Source organism: Silene latifolia, chromosome 10 (assembly GCF_048544455.1).
Source record: "Silene latifolia isolate original U9 population chromosome 10, ASM4854445v1, whole genome shotgun sequence".
In the NCBI taxonomy this organism is placed as follows: Eukaryota; Viridiplantae; Streptophyta; class Magnoliopsida; order Caryophyllales; family Caryophyllaceae; genus Silene; species Silene latifolia.
This window is the reverse complement of record NC_133535.1, coordinates 7,458,438-7,474,703: the sequence shown is the minus strand read 5'-3', so window position 1 is coordinate 7,474,703 and position 16,266 is coordinate 7,458,438. Positions and strand designations below refer to the sequence as shown.

Here is a 16,266-nt window from a genome sequence, read left to right as displayed (position 1 = left end):
AACGTGGTCACCCGCTAACTCGCGTCTTTGGCTTATAACTGTAGTCATGGCTCACCTTACAGCCCGACAATTTTTACCCTGCATTTCTGCGCAGAGTCCTGATCGGAATTCCAAAAACGCAGCCACTAAATTCAAACTAGTACAATAAAATGGGCGAGCGTAGTATCTGAAATTCTGAAATCATATTGGAGTTTCAATTCATTCCAAATCTTACATGTAAAGAAGCAAGAAAATAACCGATTAAAGAGAATATATCCATCATGCCTAAGACTATCCGATTTCAAACCAGACTAATACCCTTTAAGAGGAGACCATAGTTGGGTAACAATATACAATTATAGTTTCGGGTGCTACTTCTTAGTTCAGACTTCAAACCTAGATTCATGACAAAAGAAACCCCTAATTAGCTACAAAAGGGCCTACTAGTTCAGTCGCGTACCATCCTCTATGACGTTATTCTCCACGGCCTCCATGACGGAAAACAAGAACAGACCGATAAATGGCAGCAACATGTAGGAAGCAGATCAACAGTATGATTAAATCATCAATAAGACCAATTACTCCAAGTATCCCTGCAAATCAGAGTATATATGTCGCTTTATATGTAGCTTACTGATGTTTTTGTATGAATGCAAATGTGTAAGTGTTGGGTTGTCTCGAATTACAAATTGGGTACCTTCTGGAATGATATCTATTGGGCTCAGTAAGTATATGGCACTTAGGAACATCTGAAATCAAAGGCATTCGGTTAATTATAAGGAGCATCTGAAATTAACGGCACTTAGGAACATCGAGTACTTACAAATATGGTTATAATAACTTATCAGGGAAAATTAAACAGGAAGTTCACTTAACTGCCAAATAAACACGAGCCTTGATCACGAGAGGTAGAGATCTCTGAGGATCCAGCAAATCGCGCTTTAGCCTCCGGAGAAGAAATGGAAGGTCTCGTAGTCTCTGATAAATGAAAATGAGAACCATTATAAACAATTTTTAAGATTCCCTGAAGCTATTTAAAAAACGTAACACAAATAGTCGAATTATAATAGGAATAACTCCTCCAAGACACACCATGTTTTTTCTTGTCAATCAAGACACATATTTCAGGCATACAGTCTTGTATAAGACGGTCTTACACATGTGACCAACCCAAATACCAAATTCGCAGTTAACTATATGGTTAATGGGTGGGGATAATAAGACCGTCTCATCTAAGTTATTTTTTATTTTATTTTATTTTTTATTTATTTTTTTTGATGACGAGGGGTTGAATCCCCCCGGGCCCATGTATTCCCGCACCACCACATGGACCATGTAAGCCACCCCCATCGGGGGCTGTAGTGGCCAAGTGATCATCGCCCCATTTAAGTTATTGTGTATGCTGGCTATATAAATGAGCTCAATTCCAGAGCAACTACGACTAATCTAGAAGTAAAACAAAGACATTTGTGATAGGGTTTATCGAGCTACGATAATTTCTTTCAAAATCTTTCCTATGTTGTAAAAAATTTAATGTCACTAGTAGGATGGAAAACAGATCCCTTGATTTTCCCACTCTTACTCGTCGCAGGTCGCTATACAATGCATGAACATGAAGGGATATTGCTAAAAATCAGGTCGCTATACCACCCATCTTCCATGTATGGATCACTGTGAATTCTATTACACTGCCAAAACTAGAATATTGTGTACCTGAATGAGTCCACCAGACTGTTCACCAAACATACGATTATATGTTTCCAATCGCCCTATTACACTTGCAACCTCAGGGTTATCACGTAGCCTCGTTGAAGCCTCAGTAGGTATCAGCAAATCAATAGGACGGCGACACAAAGGACATCTACATGGTCGTACAGCTGATCCATGATCCCAGACTTGCAGAATACAATTGCCTGGATTATCAAAGGAGAGACTAATTAACAAAACAGATCTTGGTTCCAAAACCTTGAGATATTAACAATCTACGGAGTATTTTAAAAGACAATCATCCAACAGTAGAGGCTGACTTTAAACGGCCGAAATGACAAACTCTAATCTCAGCTACTCAGCAGCTTTAACCATCAAGCATATAACCTTAAACTAATCTAATACTGCTCAACCAACAAAATTACATTCTTGTGTATTTGGAGTCGTACATCATCGCCTTTCTTTGCAGTTACCTCCAACAGTAATTTACACCCCTACGAACCAACAAAATCCATGACGCCTAGTCGACTAACACCCCCTCCAACCTAAAATAGAATACTTAGCATACAAGCTCAAGCGAGTACTATCTACACATTAATTAGCGACAAAACTCATTAATAGATCAAATACACCGACTCACCACTTAATACATGTCCCCTAATCCCTGTAACATAGATCCAAATCAACAATTTTTCGATGTTCTCCCAAAACCCATCAAAGAATACTACTTGCAGTAATTAATCCCCAATTATACCCTAAATTATTTACCCTAATTCCTCATTTCCTCCTCTCTAAGACCCTCTTTAGTGTGAAATGGATGCAAGAACATATCCATAACAGTAGTTAACACTCTCTAACCGGGTAAATGGGGTTGCTTTGGATCCGTTTCACGCATACAACCGTCACAAATACGAATTTATACCCAAGAAATAGACTAATCCAGTAATCCACCCACAATATGAGGAAAATATTTCACCCAAAACGGATTATCGATCAACAAAATTAATCCATCTCTCAATTAATCCAGATTACATCATACAAAAATCACCCAAATCAAGAATTACCAACTTAATAATCATAAAGATGAAAAATTTATAATACCCTTTTAAACCCTAGTAGTATAACAATCATATAAACATAAAATCTTGCATAAAAATTTCAAATTTGTTAAATTAAATGAAATTTAATACAAAAAAATGGAGCATAAATTACCGCAAAACCAATGAGAGCAATTAGCTTGGCAAGGCACATTGAAATTTCCATGGCAAATTGAACAGCAATCATTTAATGGTGGACCGTCTCTTTCCATTGTGTTTGATTTTTCTAACAATTTCTGGGTTTGAAATGTAATTAATTTGATTAAATTTCTTCTATTCTACCTTTAGAATTTCTTACATTATGTGTTTTGGGTGATTTAATTTCAGTTTCATCGATTATAGCTTGCTAAGTTGTCGAATTTTAATTCTTGTACAAGGGGTCATTTCCAGACATGGTAAAATTGGGCCGGTTCGAATGACCCGATCGACATCTGAATTCAAGATCCGAGTTTGACTTAATCTGAATTAATCTGATCTAATATAATCAAATTCGAATGTTTATTGTTTCACACCTACTGTTATCTATAAAATAAACGGATTAATAATAGTTGATTCGAAAATAACACGAATTTGAAATGACCCGGCCCGACTAGACCTGAACCTGACCTTTTCAAACACGAAATTGACCCATCCAAACTAACATGACCCAAGTCGGTTGACTCGTTTGTCAGGTCTAGTCAGTTCCTCGTTGTATTTTACTAAGTTGCCTTTTTTTATAAAACTTGCTCCACCTAAACATGGCCAATGACACGGGTCGACCTAGCTTATGGGGTCCAACAATCATCAGCCCGCCCATACCGTCTCTAGCCCGCACAATCCTGTTCAACCACCGGGTCGATTCAGGACACAAAAATTGGGTCAACCAGCCCAAGCCCGTTAAAAAACAAAAATGTACTTAAATAATCCCTCATATTCACTCATTTACTCCCTCTTTTCATGATAGTCGGATTTTCTTCCCTTTTTTGGAAGGTCTTTTGTGGTCCAAAATCAATTATAATATAGAGTGTTTTGTGTAGTCCAAAATTATTTTGGAAAAAAAATGAGTGAATAGGAAATACACGTAGGACAAAAAGGCAGGCCTAGTTACGGTCAAAGTGTGAGCCAAATAGTCTAGCTCCATCCCATCAAATAACCAGCTGTAAAATTCCGTCAAACAACAGGCTAAAACTTGAGCAAAGATCCTCTCCATTTTTTTCTCTCCATTTCCTCTCACATTACAATATAATATTACACCTCTCTTTCTATTACATTTTTCTTTTATTTATCGATTGAAAACATGGACCGATCGCCGTAAAATAAAATCTTGACCCTTGATAGAATAGACCCTCCATTTCTTTTAGGAAATGAAGAGAATTCTAATTGCTAAAACTTGCCGACCTATTCCTCCACTACTTTTCTACTCCCACAAAGTCCCAACGTGGTCTTTACCGTTCATTTTCTTACAAATATATCCACCCCAACAATAGGCAACACTGGTACAGTAATACAGTTATACAGTTATTGCCAATGTGTATTAGACTATTAGGTGGATGAAAAGTGAACTAAGTTAAGTGGGAAAAATCAAATTGTCCATCAAAAATATTTTTAAAATAGAGAAGAAAACAATTGATTGAGATAACTAAAATGGAATAGGTAAATAAATGACCGGGGATAGGACTGGGAATGGAGCTTGTATTAATTATTGATCACTTTTTATTATCATAAACTATTATTCATTTTTTCATTTTTTAACATGGAATGGTCATTGTTCATTATAAAAATACTCCAACCACCAATTTACACACTCGGACAAATAAGTCTTCCTTATAATAGACAATATCAGTCACAAGCTTATAACAAAAGGTCAAATATCACTCACATATAAAATACGCATAACATAGAAGCTAGGTAGCACCAAAACGGACACGGACACGGATACGGACACGACACGGACACGTGATACGGCATCCCATGAAATTTAGGACACGGGACACGCTATTTAAATTTAATAAAATATATATTTTATGGTTATAAATAACGAATGATTTTATTTTTTTAATGTATTTGATATTAAATTTAAACAAGTGAAGTTAAACTTTGACCTTGACTATAACTAATTCTCATTTTTCAGCCAAACCCATCTTCTAATCAATCTCTTTTGACATTTTATTGCTCGTCTAAACTATAACATGTTTAGGCAGGTGTCCGACGAGTGTCGGGTGTCCGGGTGTCGGACACGGTGTCGGACACGGGACGGCTACTTAGGAGGAGTGTCCGTGCTACCTAGCATAGAAGTGCATTGGGAGAATGGGAGTAAGGAGTTATTTTTATCCACCCATATAAATAAATGATTTTTTTTTTTTCTAAAATGTGTCCTAAGACACATGTTAATAATCTTTAAAAGAAAAGTTTAACAATAAATATCATGGAAAATTGAAATAATAAAACAATTTTTCAGATTTCTAAGTCATACGAGTATTTATTAACCTATTAGGTACATTTTAAAATAATCGTAAATAATAATTTAACTCATTATAACTTTGTAACGAATATATCCGTCACAAAAATAACTATTTATGCTCACACAAAAGTCCAACAGTCACACACTGTCTAATATCCCAAACGCAAAAACGACAAAATAAGGATGTAGAGTGTACAGACAAGATGACTATAGTCTCACTGTCTTCACCAATTCTTATTTCAGACCAAGGTATCCGTCTTATTAATAAGACGGATACCATATTCTCTCACAAAATACCCATTTAGGGTGAGTGGAGAGCACATGGGAGGTCCCACCTTTGTCCCTTCTACCCATTTCCTCTCACACAACAACCCGTCTTAAAATCCAACCCGTTTTAAGCAAGACTTACTCCACTGTCTTTACCGTCCTTCTAAATCTGTCGTCCACATCTCCCACGTGCTCCTCTTATATTACTCCCTCCCTCTCCTTCCCTTGGATTCCTTCATCTTCTTCCCTTCCCTTCACCTCTCCTTCTCCCTCAATCATGTCCGAACCTCAACCCGAACCCACCCCCACTCCTACCCTCGCCCCCGCACCCGAACCCGAACCTACTACCTCACCAAATGAACCTACCACTGAACCCCACCCTCCATCCGAACCTCCTACCGACACACCACCCGAACCTGAAACCACTCCTCCACCCGAACCGGAAACCAACCCTCCACCCGAACCTATAACCGAATCACCATCAAAAGAAAAGAGATCCTTCATACAACCAGCAGTATCATTCAAAGTAGAAAGCAACCTCTTTATCGATCTTTCCGACCACCAACGAAAATCCCTAACCGAACTCAAAACCCTAATCTCAACCGCAATCTCAACCTCAACACTCCTCCCAACCACCGCAGCAACCACCTCAACAACCACCACCACCACACCATCAATATGGGGAATCCCATTACTCGAAGACGACCGCAGTGACGTAATCCTCCTAAAATTCCTCCGTGCACGGGATTTTAAACCAATTGAAGCACTCGCAATGCTAAAATCCACCTTAACCTGGCGAACCAGCTTCGACATCGAAACCCTCTTACAAGACGACTTAGGTGATGACTTGGACAAAGTTGTGTTCATGCATGGACACGATAGGGACGGACACCCGGTTTGTTATAACGTGTATGGCGAGTTTCAGAATAAAGAGTTGTATGTTAAGACGTTTTCGAGTGAAGAGAAACGAGGAAGGTTTTTGAGGTGGAGGATTCGGTTTTTGGAGAAGAGTATTAGAGAGCTTGATTTTACTGCGGGTGGGGTAAATACTATTTTTCAGGTTAATGATTTGAAGAATGCTCCTGGTCCTGGGAAAAGAGAGTTGAGGCTTGCTACTAGGCAAGCGCTTGGGTTGCTTCAGGATAATTATCCTGAATTTGTTGCTAAACAGGTTTGGTGGTTTTATTCGTGGCGCAAGTGTTAATTTGTTGTTTGAATTTATTTGGATTCCGATTTATTTCTAATCGTTTTTAAGAGTACCCCTAATTAATGATTTGCCAGTTTGTTGCTAGGGAGGTTTGGATTTTGAACGTGGCGCAAGTGTTAATTTGTTGTTTGAATTTATTTGGATTCTGATTTATTTCTAATCGCTTCTATGAGCACCCCAATTAATGACTTCCTTGCCAGTTTGTTGCTAAGGAGGTTTGGATTTTGAACGTGGCGCAAGTGTTAATTTGTTGTTTGAATTTATTTGGATTCTGATTTATTTCTAATCTCTTTTAGGAGTATCCCAATTAATGACTTGCCAGTTTGTTGGCAAATAGGTTTGGATTTTGAAGGTGGCGCAAGTGTTAAATTGTTATTCAATTTTATTTGGATTCCGATTTCTAATCGCTTTTAGGAGTACCCCAATTAATGACTTTGCCAGTTTGCCTAGTTTGTTAGTTGTTACCAACTTACCATATGTATATGTTAGGTGGAAAGTTGAATACATGTGCAAAATATAGTTGTTGATATCATGAAATTATATCGGATTGCTTGAGGATAATTATTTCGAATTTGTTGCTAAACAGGTTTGGATTTTAAGCGTGGCGCAAGTGTTAAATTGTTATTTAACCCAATGAATGACATTGCCAGTTTGCTTAGTTTGTTAGTTGTTACCATGTGTTAGGTGTAAAGTTGTCTACATGTGCAAAATATAGTTGTTGCTATCATCAAATTATATCGGATTGCTTCAGGATAATTATCCCGAAAAATACGTGACACAAGTGATAAATTGTTATTTTAGGTATGTTTGTATGAATTTATTGTTTTTTGAACTTTTGCAATTGGTATATCTGTAATCTGTGCAATACTATCTACTCCGTATGTAGTTATGACTTGTGAAATATGTGTATTTGGGATTGTGTCTTTGTTGTTATGAACTCGGGATTCTTCGTATGGCTAAAGTAAGTGAAGTTATGATTGATAGTGGATGTGGATTCCATATTTAGATGCAGATGGCGATAGTAGATTCTATTGAGCATTTGTTTGTGATTAAAACTGAAACATTGTGTGGAAACATGTGAGTTTCTAAGAATCCATTTTGATTCCGAAATTTAGTTTTCTGCTACTTCACAGTTTGGTGAATTTAGAGCCTTTCTTTGCGAAAGGTAGCTTTTTCTTAACCAGCAAAAGCTTCTTTTTTTGTCGAGCATTTGAAAGATTATTCTCATCGGTGGAGTCGTTGAGGGTCTATGCTCGGAGTTTATTTCCCGACTTTAGCTTGAAAATGTTGTCATGAAGAATTCTATGTATGTTTCATGTGTGTATCTTGGTAAAAGTAAAGTTTCTGAGAGATTGTTTTATACTTTATGGTGTATTATTAGGTGTTCATCAATGTGCCATGGTATTATGTGGCATTCTACACCATGATGAGCCCGTTCATGACCCAGCGGACCAAGAGCAAGTTTGTATTCGCCAGTCCGTCAAAAACTGCTGAAACCCTTTTCAAGTCAGTCTAAAACTCTACTAACCCCTCTCATTCAAATCAATTATTTCGTTGGTCGGAGAAATAACAAATTCGTATCTTGGGTGTATCAGGTATATATCTCCCGAGCAAGTTCCAATCCAGTATGGTGGCTTGAGTGTTGACTATTGTGACTGCAATCCAGAATTCACTGTGGACGATACAGCAACTATAATCAATCTAAAACCCACAACTAAGCAATTTGTTGAAATCATATGTTCTGAGGTAAGTTCAGAAATTTGCATAATCCAGCTAAATCGGCAATTAATTGTATATATTCATTTCCAACGAGATGTTCTTGATATTGCAGACATGTGTCATCGTCTGGGAGCTTCGAGTCGTGGGGTGGGAAGTGACATACAGTGCTGAATTTTCCCCCAACGCCGAAACTGGTTACACTGTGATAATCCAAAAAGCAACCAAAATGGCGGCTAATGACGACCCTGTAATATCAGGAAGCTTTAAGGTCAGTGATTTGGGTAGGATAATACTCACAGTTGACAACCCGACTTTCAAGAAAAAGAGGCTTCTCTACAGGTACAAGGTACTTCCGTTGTCTGATTGATAAGAAGCAAAATATATTCCTCTTTGTTATGAGCTTCTTTTGGACTGCAAGTTGTTGTTCCTTTCAAAAGTTTAATTGGATCCTTGTGTTTTGCTCGGAGATGACATGTCGTTAAGTGGATCCTTTGGGAGTTACTGGTATAGCGTGTTTGTCGATTGTAAAGAACGGGTATGTTTGTATACATTATATGTTTTTGATGGATATATTTGTTCCCTTTTGAATGTTTATTTGAATCATTTTTCCGCAATTTGAAACTTTTTTTTGCGTGTCCATTTTGTTTCCTGTCGAATATGCCAATAGTTTACGCGGCATTTGTCACTATGGTTTTTTTATGCCATGTTGATGAGTGGATCCATTAGAAATATTTCGTTACGTGTCATTTGGAAACGAAACATCCTCTGCTTGTTTATAGCACAAGGGAAGAATCGGACACTGGCATATGCAGGAGCCTTGAAGCCACGAGTACAGTTATTGAGGTGAGAATTTTTTTTCCCCGACTCACTATTTTATTTATTATTTTTTCATTACTTTTTTTTTTTGTCATAAACGGTCTCAAATGAGGATCTTTCCAAATATTACGTCGAGGTCTCATTCAAGTGGGTTAATCATTGTATGTCGTCGTCCTTTCCTTGAAAATTTTGCTTAATTTATTTGTTCGTTGAGATAGCACTAGCAAAGTAGCAAGTCATCTGTCATTCAGATCTTAAATAAGTTAGTGTTTGGTGCGCCGACACTATCTAACGACTAACCACGTCGTTACAAAATACCCTGATCTTACGGAGTAAGATACCGTTGTCCATTGATTATCAATCTATTATAAAGTAAATAATCAGTTAGTCTTGCTGAAGACGGGTCGGAGCAAGTGACGGGTAATGCCACTCACAAAACGGATAGGGGGACAAGGTGGGGGCACCCCCCATGTGCTTCCCTCTCTCCTCTATTTAGGTCATTTGTGAGAGGAAATGGTATCCGTCACTTTACGTGCCGTCTTCAATGAGATTTTTTGATAGTAGTGATGCTTTTGTTAAGGTATTATTATTACTTGTAGGACTAACTTTATTATATGCCTAATATTCTTGCTTAAAGTCTATTGAAATGATTAGCGGCTGATGCAAGACAATTAGTGGCTGTGCATTCCTTTGTCACTCTTGTCCTCCTAGCACGGCTACTAGTAATAATGAAGGGAAAAGAGGGACGAGTTTGTCCCGCTTTATCGTAATTTTAAGACGGGATTGGACTAGAGTAAGGTGAGGATTTTGGGATGTTTTAGGAGTAATGAAGTCGATTTTGAGGATGAAACACGTCGAGCCTAAAATATTGAAGCTCGGGTTTGGTTGGAGAATATGATGTTTAGCGTGCTTGATTTAGACGTCTTTATTTTAAGTTTCTAATACAAATACGGGGTAGCATATAATATTTCTACATGAAAAACAAGCCCAGCAAGTTTTTCCGAGGAAGGTCTTGCTGTGCTGAGTTTCGTCTAACATAGTTTGAGGGCTTGTAGGCTGGTGCGTACCCTCGTCTCATTTACAACCCAACTTTGTTACGTTGCTAAATACGTTGCAAAGCGACACCATTAAACCCGAGCCTTGCTCTTGTTGTAGATGTAGGACTTTGCAAAATACATGAAAAGCATCAGCCCTAGAGCACTTATACCAGCGAGCAACCAATAGAAGTAGTCGAGATGCCCTTGATTCAAATTATTCGAGAACCAACTTTGTCGACCATCTTTACTAGTCACTTGGTCAATGACCGAAATAAGAGCGCCACTTAAAATACTCCCGGTGCCAAAGATACCCATATATAAACCCAATCCAACACTCCGGAGCTCGTCCGGGACCTGATCGTAGAAAAATTCTTGCAAACCGACCATTGTAAATCCATCAGAAATCCCGAATAAGGCGCATTGTGGAAGCAACCACGCAACACTCATTGGGAGTCTTGCTTTTGGGGAATCGACCAACCCGTGCTCTGAAGCGGTCTTAAGCCTCTTCATTTCCACAAGAGCGGCGACTACCATAGCAACAATGGAGATGAGCATCCCTGCTCCTATTCTTTGGAGCATTGTTATTCCTGCAGGTTGTCCGGTTGAGGTTTGAGCTAAAGGCACAATGAGCCGATCATATATAGGAACGAATAAGACTATGCAAACAGGGATAAATCCTGTCAATGCGGCTGGTGGTATTTCGAATTTTGATCCGATTGATCGGTCCAATGTCACACCTTGCTTGATGAAAAAAGTTTGTGGCTGCGAAATAAGCATTGCAAACAGTAATGTTGCTGCCCATATCGGAAATAGCCTTAGTATCGCCTTTGCTTCCTCTACCTCTTTCTCGCTGCAAGCTCTTCCTTCTCCGGGGTTTAAAGGTTCAATCAAAGCTTTGTCGAGGAACCTGATGAATTCAAGACGTCGTCTCATTAATTAGGTCCCATTGTTAGAGTGAGACACCCCGACTCCCTGACTAGGGTTGTCTCGAGTTAGATACGGTTAATACGTGTTCAGACCTAGTTTTGGTTAAACACCCTGACTAGGCTTGTCTCGAGTAATTGTATACGAGTATTATTTAAAATCGTATTTTATGTTTTTTTTTAAACGGGTTAGGTCAAGTTTGCCTTTAGTCCTTGCTCTGAACTTAAGAGTTCAAGCAACGGGTTAAGATTTACGTGATCATGATATAATGATAGGGCGCCACCCTCTCACATGCATCCTTTATTGAAAGGGTCCCCACTTATTGCATGTGAGAGGGTGGCGCTGAGTTGGGTGTCACCCGGTTGCGCCAACTCATTTTCCTAACAGTAGGGTTAGATCCTTACTTGTACCTGTAAATCCGCGATTTACTGTTATAGGTCTGAGTCGTAAGAAGACCTTCATCTTGATGTGGCAAACGCCAGTTTCTTGCGGCGACCATGATCACCCTTCCGATCCTTCTAAACGGACTATGGCCTTCCCGCTGTGTACTGAAACGATAAGTATACGTTCCAGCCATAAATACCAGAAGGGAAACGACCAAGAGAATGCAAGGAATGCCAAAGCCGAGGCCCCAGCTAAGATTGTCCTGAGTATAGCTCATGACTGCTGTACCGGTTATACTACCTATACATGACCCGCAATACCACCAGTTAAAGAAGGAACTTTTAGCTTTACGTTCCTCAGGATCTTCTCCGTCAAATTGATCTGCCCCGAAAGCTTGAACACAAGGCTTGTGCCCGCCTTGTCCGAGCGCCACCATATATAGGGCAATGAAGAATATTGTTGACTGCAACTCAATTGAACGGCCGAGAGAAGGCAACGTTGCTGTAAGCGTTAGCAAGCCGAGTCCCTGATTTTTTGGCAACCACAAGTTTTCGAGATGCAATCAGTATATACCAGTATGTTTTAACATAAGAGTAGTCGACTAGTCGTTATTGCTATTACTAAATGAGGTACTACGTATATAGAGCTGACAAGTTTGACCCGACCCGACCCCGAACCCGATCTGACAGGACCCCGAAATATCGCGACCCGAAACCGACCCGTAACCCGACGCGACCCGATTATCAGTGACCCGAACCCCGACCCGATATTGACCCGACTCGATGCTGACCCGATCAAATTGATGACCCGACAATTATCAAGCTTAATTTTGATCAAAATGGAAGTGATTTTGTGTTTAGATTTATATGTTTGACTTAGTAATTAAACCAAATAATAGGTTAAAAACTAAACCCGACTCGACCCGATGTATCATTTGACCCGACTCGACCCGAAAGGGTATACTGACCCGATATGACCCAACCCGACGTGACCTGACCCAAACCCGACCCGACTGACCCGATTGCCATATAATAAGGGACATCTTAAGTCTTCGTGCAGAAGAAGAAGAAGAAGAAGAAGAAGAATGGGACTAACCAAGATGTAGATGATGGACGAAAGGACGACGGTGTAATATTTGCCGAGAAAGGAATCAGCCATAAGAGCCCCAAAGATAGGAAGCAGTAAGGAAATCCCAGTCCATGTGCTAACATTTGTAGCAGCCGTTGCCGTCGACTGTCCTAACTTTCCAGTCAAGAATTGTATTAGGTTTGCTGCTATCCCAAAATATGCAAGTCTCTCTGCCATTTCCACTCCTATATATGGACCAAATACGAAATAATGTCATGAGCAAGTCTCTTGTAAGACGGTGTTCATTAAATTAACGCACGAGAACGCACTGGTCATTTTAAATGAATGTTTCACAGTTCGTAAAAAAAGTTCTTATACAGATGCACTTCTTTTAGTAATAAAGTAAACTAAGGCGAACGAAGTAAAGTTACCTATGATGAAAGCAGAGGATCTCCATTTCCCGTGCTTTGACCGGAGTGCAGGGCGGCGCTTGTAGTCAATACAGCCGGAGACGGTGGGATCGTTTCGTTGATCCATGAGAATGTGGAGAAACTCACCTGAAAAAACACAATTCACAATTGACGTCGTAACCGTAAGTATTTAGTCGAGTTGGCATAAGACTCGCCCTCAGCATACTCCGTATATGTTTCGAGACTAAGCTTGAGCTCGACTTCAAAAATGCAAGGGTTTAAATACAAGTAGTAAAGAATTTTATCACTCTACGTCATTAATCACTCAGAATACATGATTCCAATTCTGGTTAAATCGGTTGGTATAAAAAAAAGATTGTGTGAACGTGTTCTTCAAAAGTTATATACAATAATTAAGCACGTAATAATGGTTCCCAAATTCTTGTTTGTGACGGGACCTATCTGTCACTCTTGAGTGACGGATACCATTTTACCTCACAAAGTACTCACTTTTTTTCTCTCTGCAACACTATTCATGTGGTCCCCTTTCTCCACTAACCCATTTTGTTACCATTTTATCTCACAAAATATCTGCCACAAATGGTAACCCGTCACAAGGGAGACCAATTGATAATGGTTTCTGATTTTGGTGAGTCTAGATCCTTTTGTTCTCCACAAAAATATGGTCATGTATTACACTATAAAGGTGTGCAATTATGTAGGAAACCAAATGGCGTGCATTTTGTTCATGGTAAATTGGTAATGGTGACACTGACATGAAACTAACGGGTTAAGATCAGATACGTTTTTAGAATTCGGTCGATAGGATGCGTTAACGAAATTAAGTGCGGAGAATTTAAGTTTTTGGACCATGGGAGGTGGTAGAGGTGTACACTGGGTTGGGCTGGGGGCGGGCTGGACTATCACTTTGTGGCCCAGGCCCAGCACTAAAAAAGGGTCGGGTTGGGCTGGGCTCCATAATGTCTGGCTCGGGCCCGGCCTATACAATGCTTTTTTAGTGTTTTTGGCTGGCCAAGCCGGGTTGGGCCGGAAATTTGGGGCACTGGTCCAACACGGGTAAAGGGGCGGGCTTGGTTTGGGTTGCACTAGAAAAAACCGGCACACTGATGCGGGCTGGGCTGAGTTGGCCCGCACCGTTGAACAACTCTAGGAGGTGGCATGGTAAAAGAACATTGCACAAAAAGTGTTCATTTCGAATGTTGAACCCGTGACTTGAACTAAGAAATTTGAAATACTGAACCCGTGACCGACATGATTAATAGTATGATCTTTAACTCAAAAAAAGTGGGTGGATGCACCAACTGCACCCCTCTGTAAACGCCCTAGGGGCTAGAATGCTAGATTCTAGTGTCAAGGTCGATATTTCATTCAAATTGACGGTGAAAACTCTAGTAAAATCTTGTACAATAATTCTTGTTTAAACGTTATACACGAGTATTACTAAAATTAATTCAGTAAGAAAAAGGTCATGATCAAAGATACAACTATTAACATGAATAAATTAATACAAACATTTTCAGTAAACAACTTTATTAAATTATCACGTGACGATTAGTTTAACAGAAAAATCAACAACCATTTCATTATTAGAGTCCTACAAAAAATATTTACCTCTTTCCTCTGCAGGACTTCTTTTTGGCTCACAAGAAATAATTTTTTAGATTCAATTTTATAGAATTGATGAACTCCATATAATTTAAAAGCCATAAAAACTAAAAAGTGGTTGAATCAAGATTGATACTGATTATAAGAATTCTAAGAAAGGTATCAAGTATTTGATTTTTATTGAGATTATTACGTTCAAATTAGTATGAAATCATGGATTACTACAAAAAAATGTTTTTACTAGAACAAGAACTAGTGGGATTTATTTTGCCAATGCATTATTTCCTTCCTATTAAATTAGAAAAAAAATTATGTATATAATGAGAAGTATTTAAGTACACGTCTTAAACGTGACCTTTTTTAGGCGATTGGATGAATGTGCACCGTAATTCAAATTCAAAATATGTAGTGATTTAATGATGGCACAAACGATCACAATTTTTTGCTAATTACAACGGAAAAGAATGCTATTTTAGAAACTTCCAATTTTATATTACATTTATGATTTTATTTTATTCATATTATAAGTTTCATATATAGTGGCCTTAAAAAGAAGTTAATTAATGTATTGACCCAAAAAAAAGTTAATTAAGTTAACATTATTTCATAATTAAAAGTAAAAGAACCCACAAATTATTGGAAATATCACATAATATTTCTATCATATCATTTTGTATATTGTGTTTATTCTTTAGTTATTTCTTTCCTAGTTTCACTAGTTCACAATCTCTTGTGATTTGGCTTGTAATTACGTCTAACATTAGGCTTCTATGGTTTAGTTTGTGTTCTATTCTTTGTATAAATAGTTTAGGCCATGTACAAAGTGTTTTATGCAATTCTAATACAATTCAAACCTTTCACATAATTCTATCATGGTATCAGAGCCCCGTGCTCTTGATAAAGGTTAACGCCTTAAGAGTTGATCCTCTTCCGCTGCCACCACCCACCACTCTTAATCCATCTTCCGCTACCCCAAGAATTGCATCTAACCATGGATTAAACGATCAACCCCTACTTTTACCCACCCTCATAAACTTTGGCGTCCTTGTGACCACCCCTCTCAAACTTTGTGCCCTGTGGCCAACCCTCATAAACTTTGTGCCCTTGTGGCCACCCCTTTATTAACTTGGTCAACTACTCGACCACCCCTCTACCAAACTTTGTCGTCATCTCGGCAACTCCTTGCAATTTTGGCTGCCCACGCAACCACCCCTTTACAAATCCGGTCAAATATTCGGCTACCTCTTACTTGGTCACCCATAACCACCCTTACAATTTTGGTCACCACGTGACCACCCTTTTACAAACTTGGTCATTCACACGACCACCCTTTTTAATTTTATCGTTCTCCCAAACACTTCTACATATTTGGCCACAACTCGCTCAGTCAAATACTATTTTTCCCTTTCTCTCCCAAAAACAAAAAAAAAAAAACAAAAAAAAACAAATTCTCGTACCAACCAAAAAAAATCCTTGCATTTTCTTAATTTTTTTTTTAAGGAAAAAAAAAAAAAAAAAATCTTGCCTTAACTTCCAACGGTATACAGTTTACTTTCATGGCAACTCAACACCTTCTCAACCATGG

General features: G+C 38.7%; 3 protein-coding genes across 4 annotated transcripts; 1 reads left to right on the top strand and 2 right to left on the bottom strand.

Moving 5' to 3' along the window:
• Positions 1-108: 108 nt before the first annotated feature.
• Positions 109-3,206, bottom strand: LOC141604911 (uncharacterized). Its single transcript, XM_074423472.1, has 5 exons — positions 2,899-3,206; positions 1,693-1,892; positions 856-957; positions 677-728; positions 109-572 (listed from the first exon to the last, which is right to left on the bottom strand). Exons 1-5 carry the CDS (start codon positions 2,993-2,995, stop codon positions 454-456), a joined length of 570 nt encoding a protein of 189 aa, XP_074279573.1. The 5' UTR covers positions 2,996-3,206; the 3' UTR covers positions 109-453.
• A 2,446-nt stretch (positions 3,207-5,652) lies between these two features.
• On the top strand, positions 5,653-9,030 carry LOC141604910 (patellin-3). Its single transcript, XM_074423471.1, has 4 exons — positions 5,653-6,661; positions 8,079-8,203; positions 8,293-8,443; positions 8,529-9,030. Exons 1-4 carry the CDS (start codon positions 5,768-5,770, stop codon positions 8,781-8,783), a joined length of 1,425 nt encoding a protein of 474 aa, XP_074279572.1. The 5' UTR covers positions 5,653-5,767; the 3' UTR covers positions 8,784-9,030.
• Positions 9,031-10,112: 1,082 nt separating this feature from the next.
• Positions 10,113-13,310, bottom strand: LOC141604909 (protein NRT1/ PTR FAMILY 5.10-like). Of its 2 annotated transcripts, none has more exons than XM_074423469.1 (4): positions 13,077-13,310; positions 12,673-12,890; positions 11,598-12,103; positions 10,113-11,176 (listed from the first exon to the last, which is right to left on the bottom strand). In XM_074423469.1, exons 1-4 carry the CDS (start codon positions 13,180-13,182, stop codon positions 10,360-10,362), a joined length of 1,647 nt encoding a protein of 548 aa, XP_074279570.1. In that variant the 5' UTR covers positions 13,183-13,310; the 3' UTR covers positions 10,113-10,359. The 2 variants fall into 2 exon arrangements, with proteins under 2 accessions (XP_074279570.1, XP_074279571.1); XM_074423470.1 differs by having other exon boundaries at positions 11,604-12,103; positions 13,077-13,309.
• Between the last annotated feature and the right edge of the window lie 2,956 nt (positions 13,311-16,266).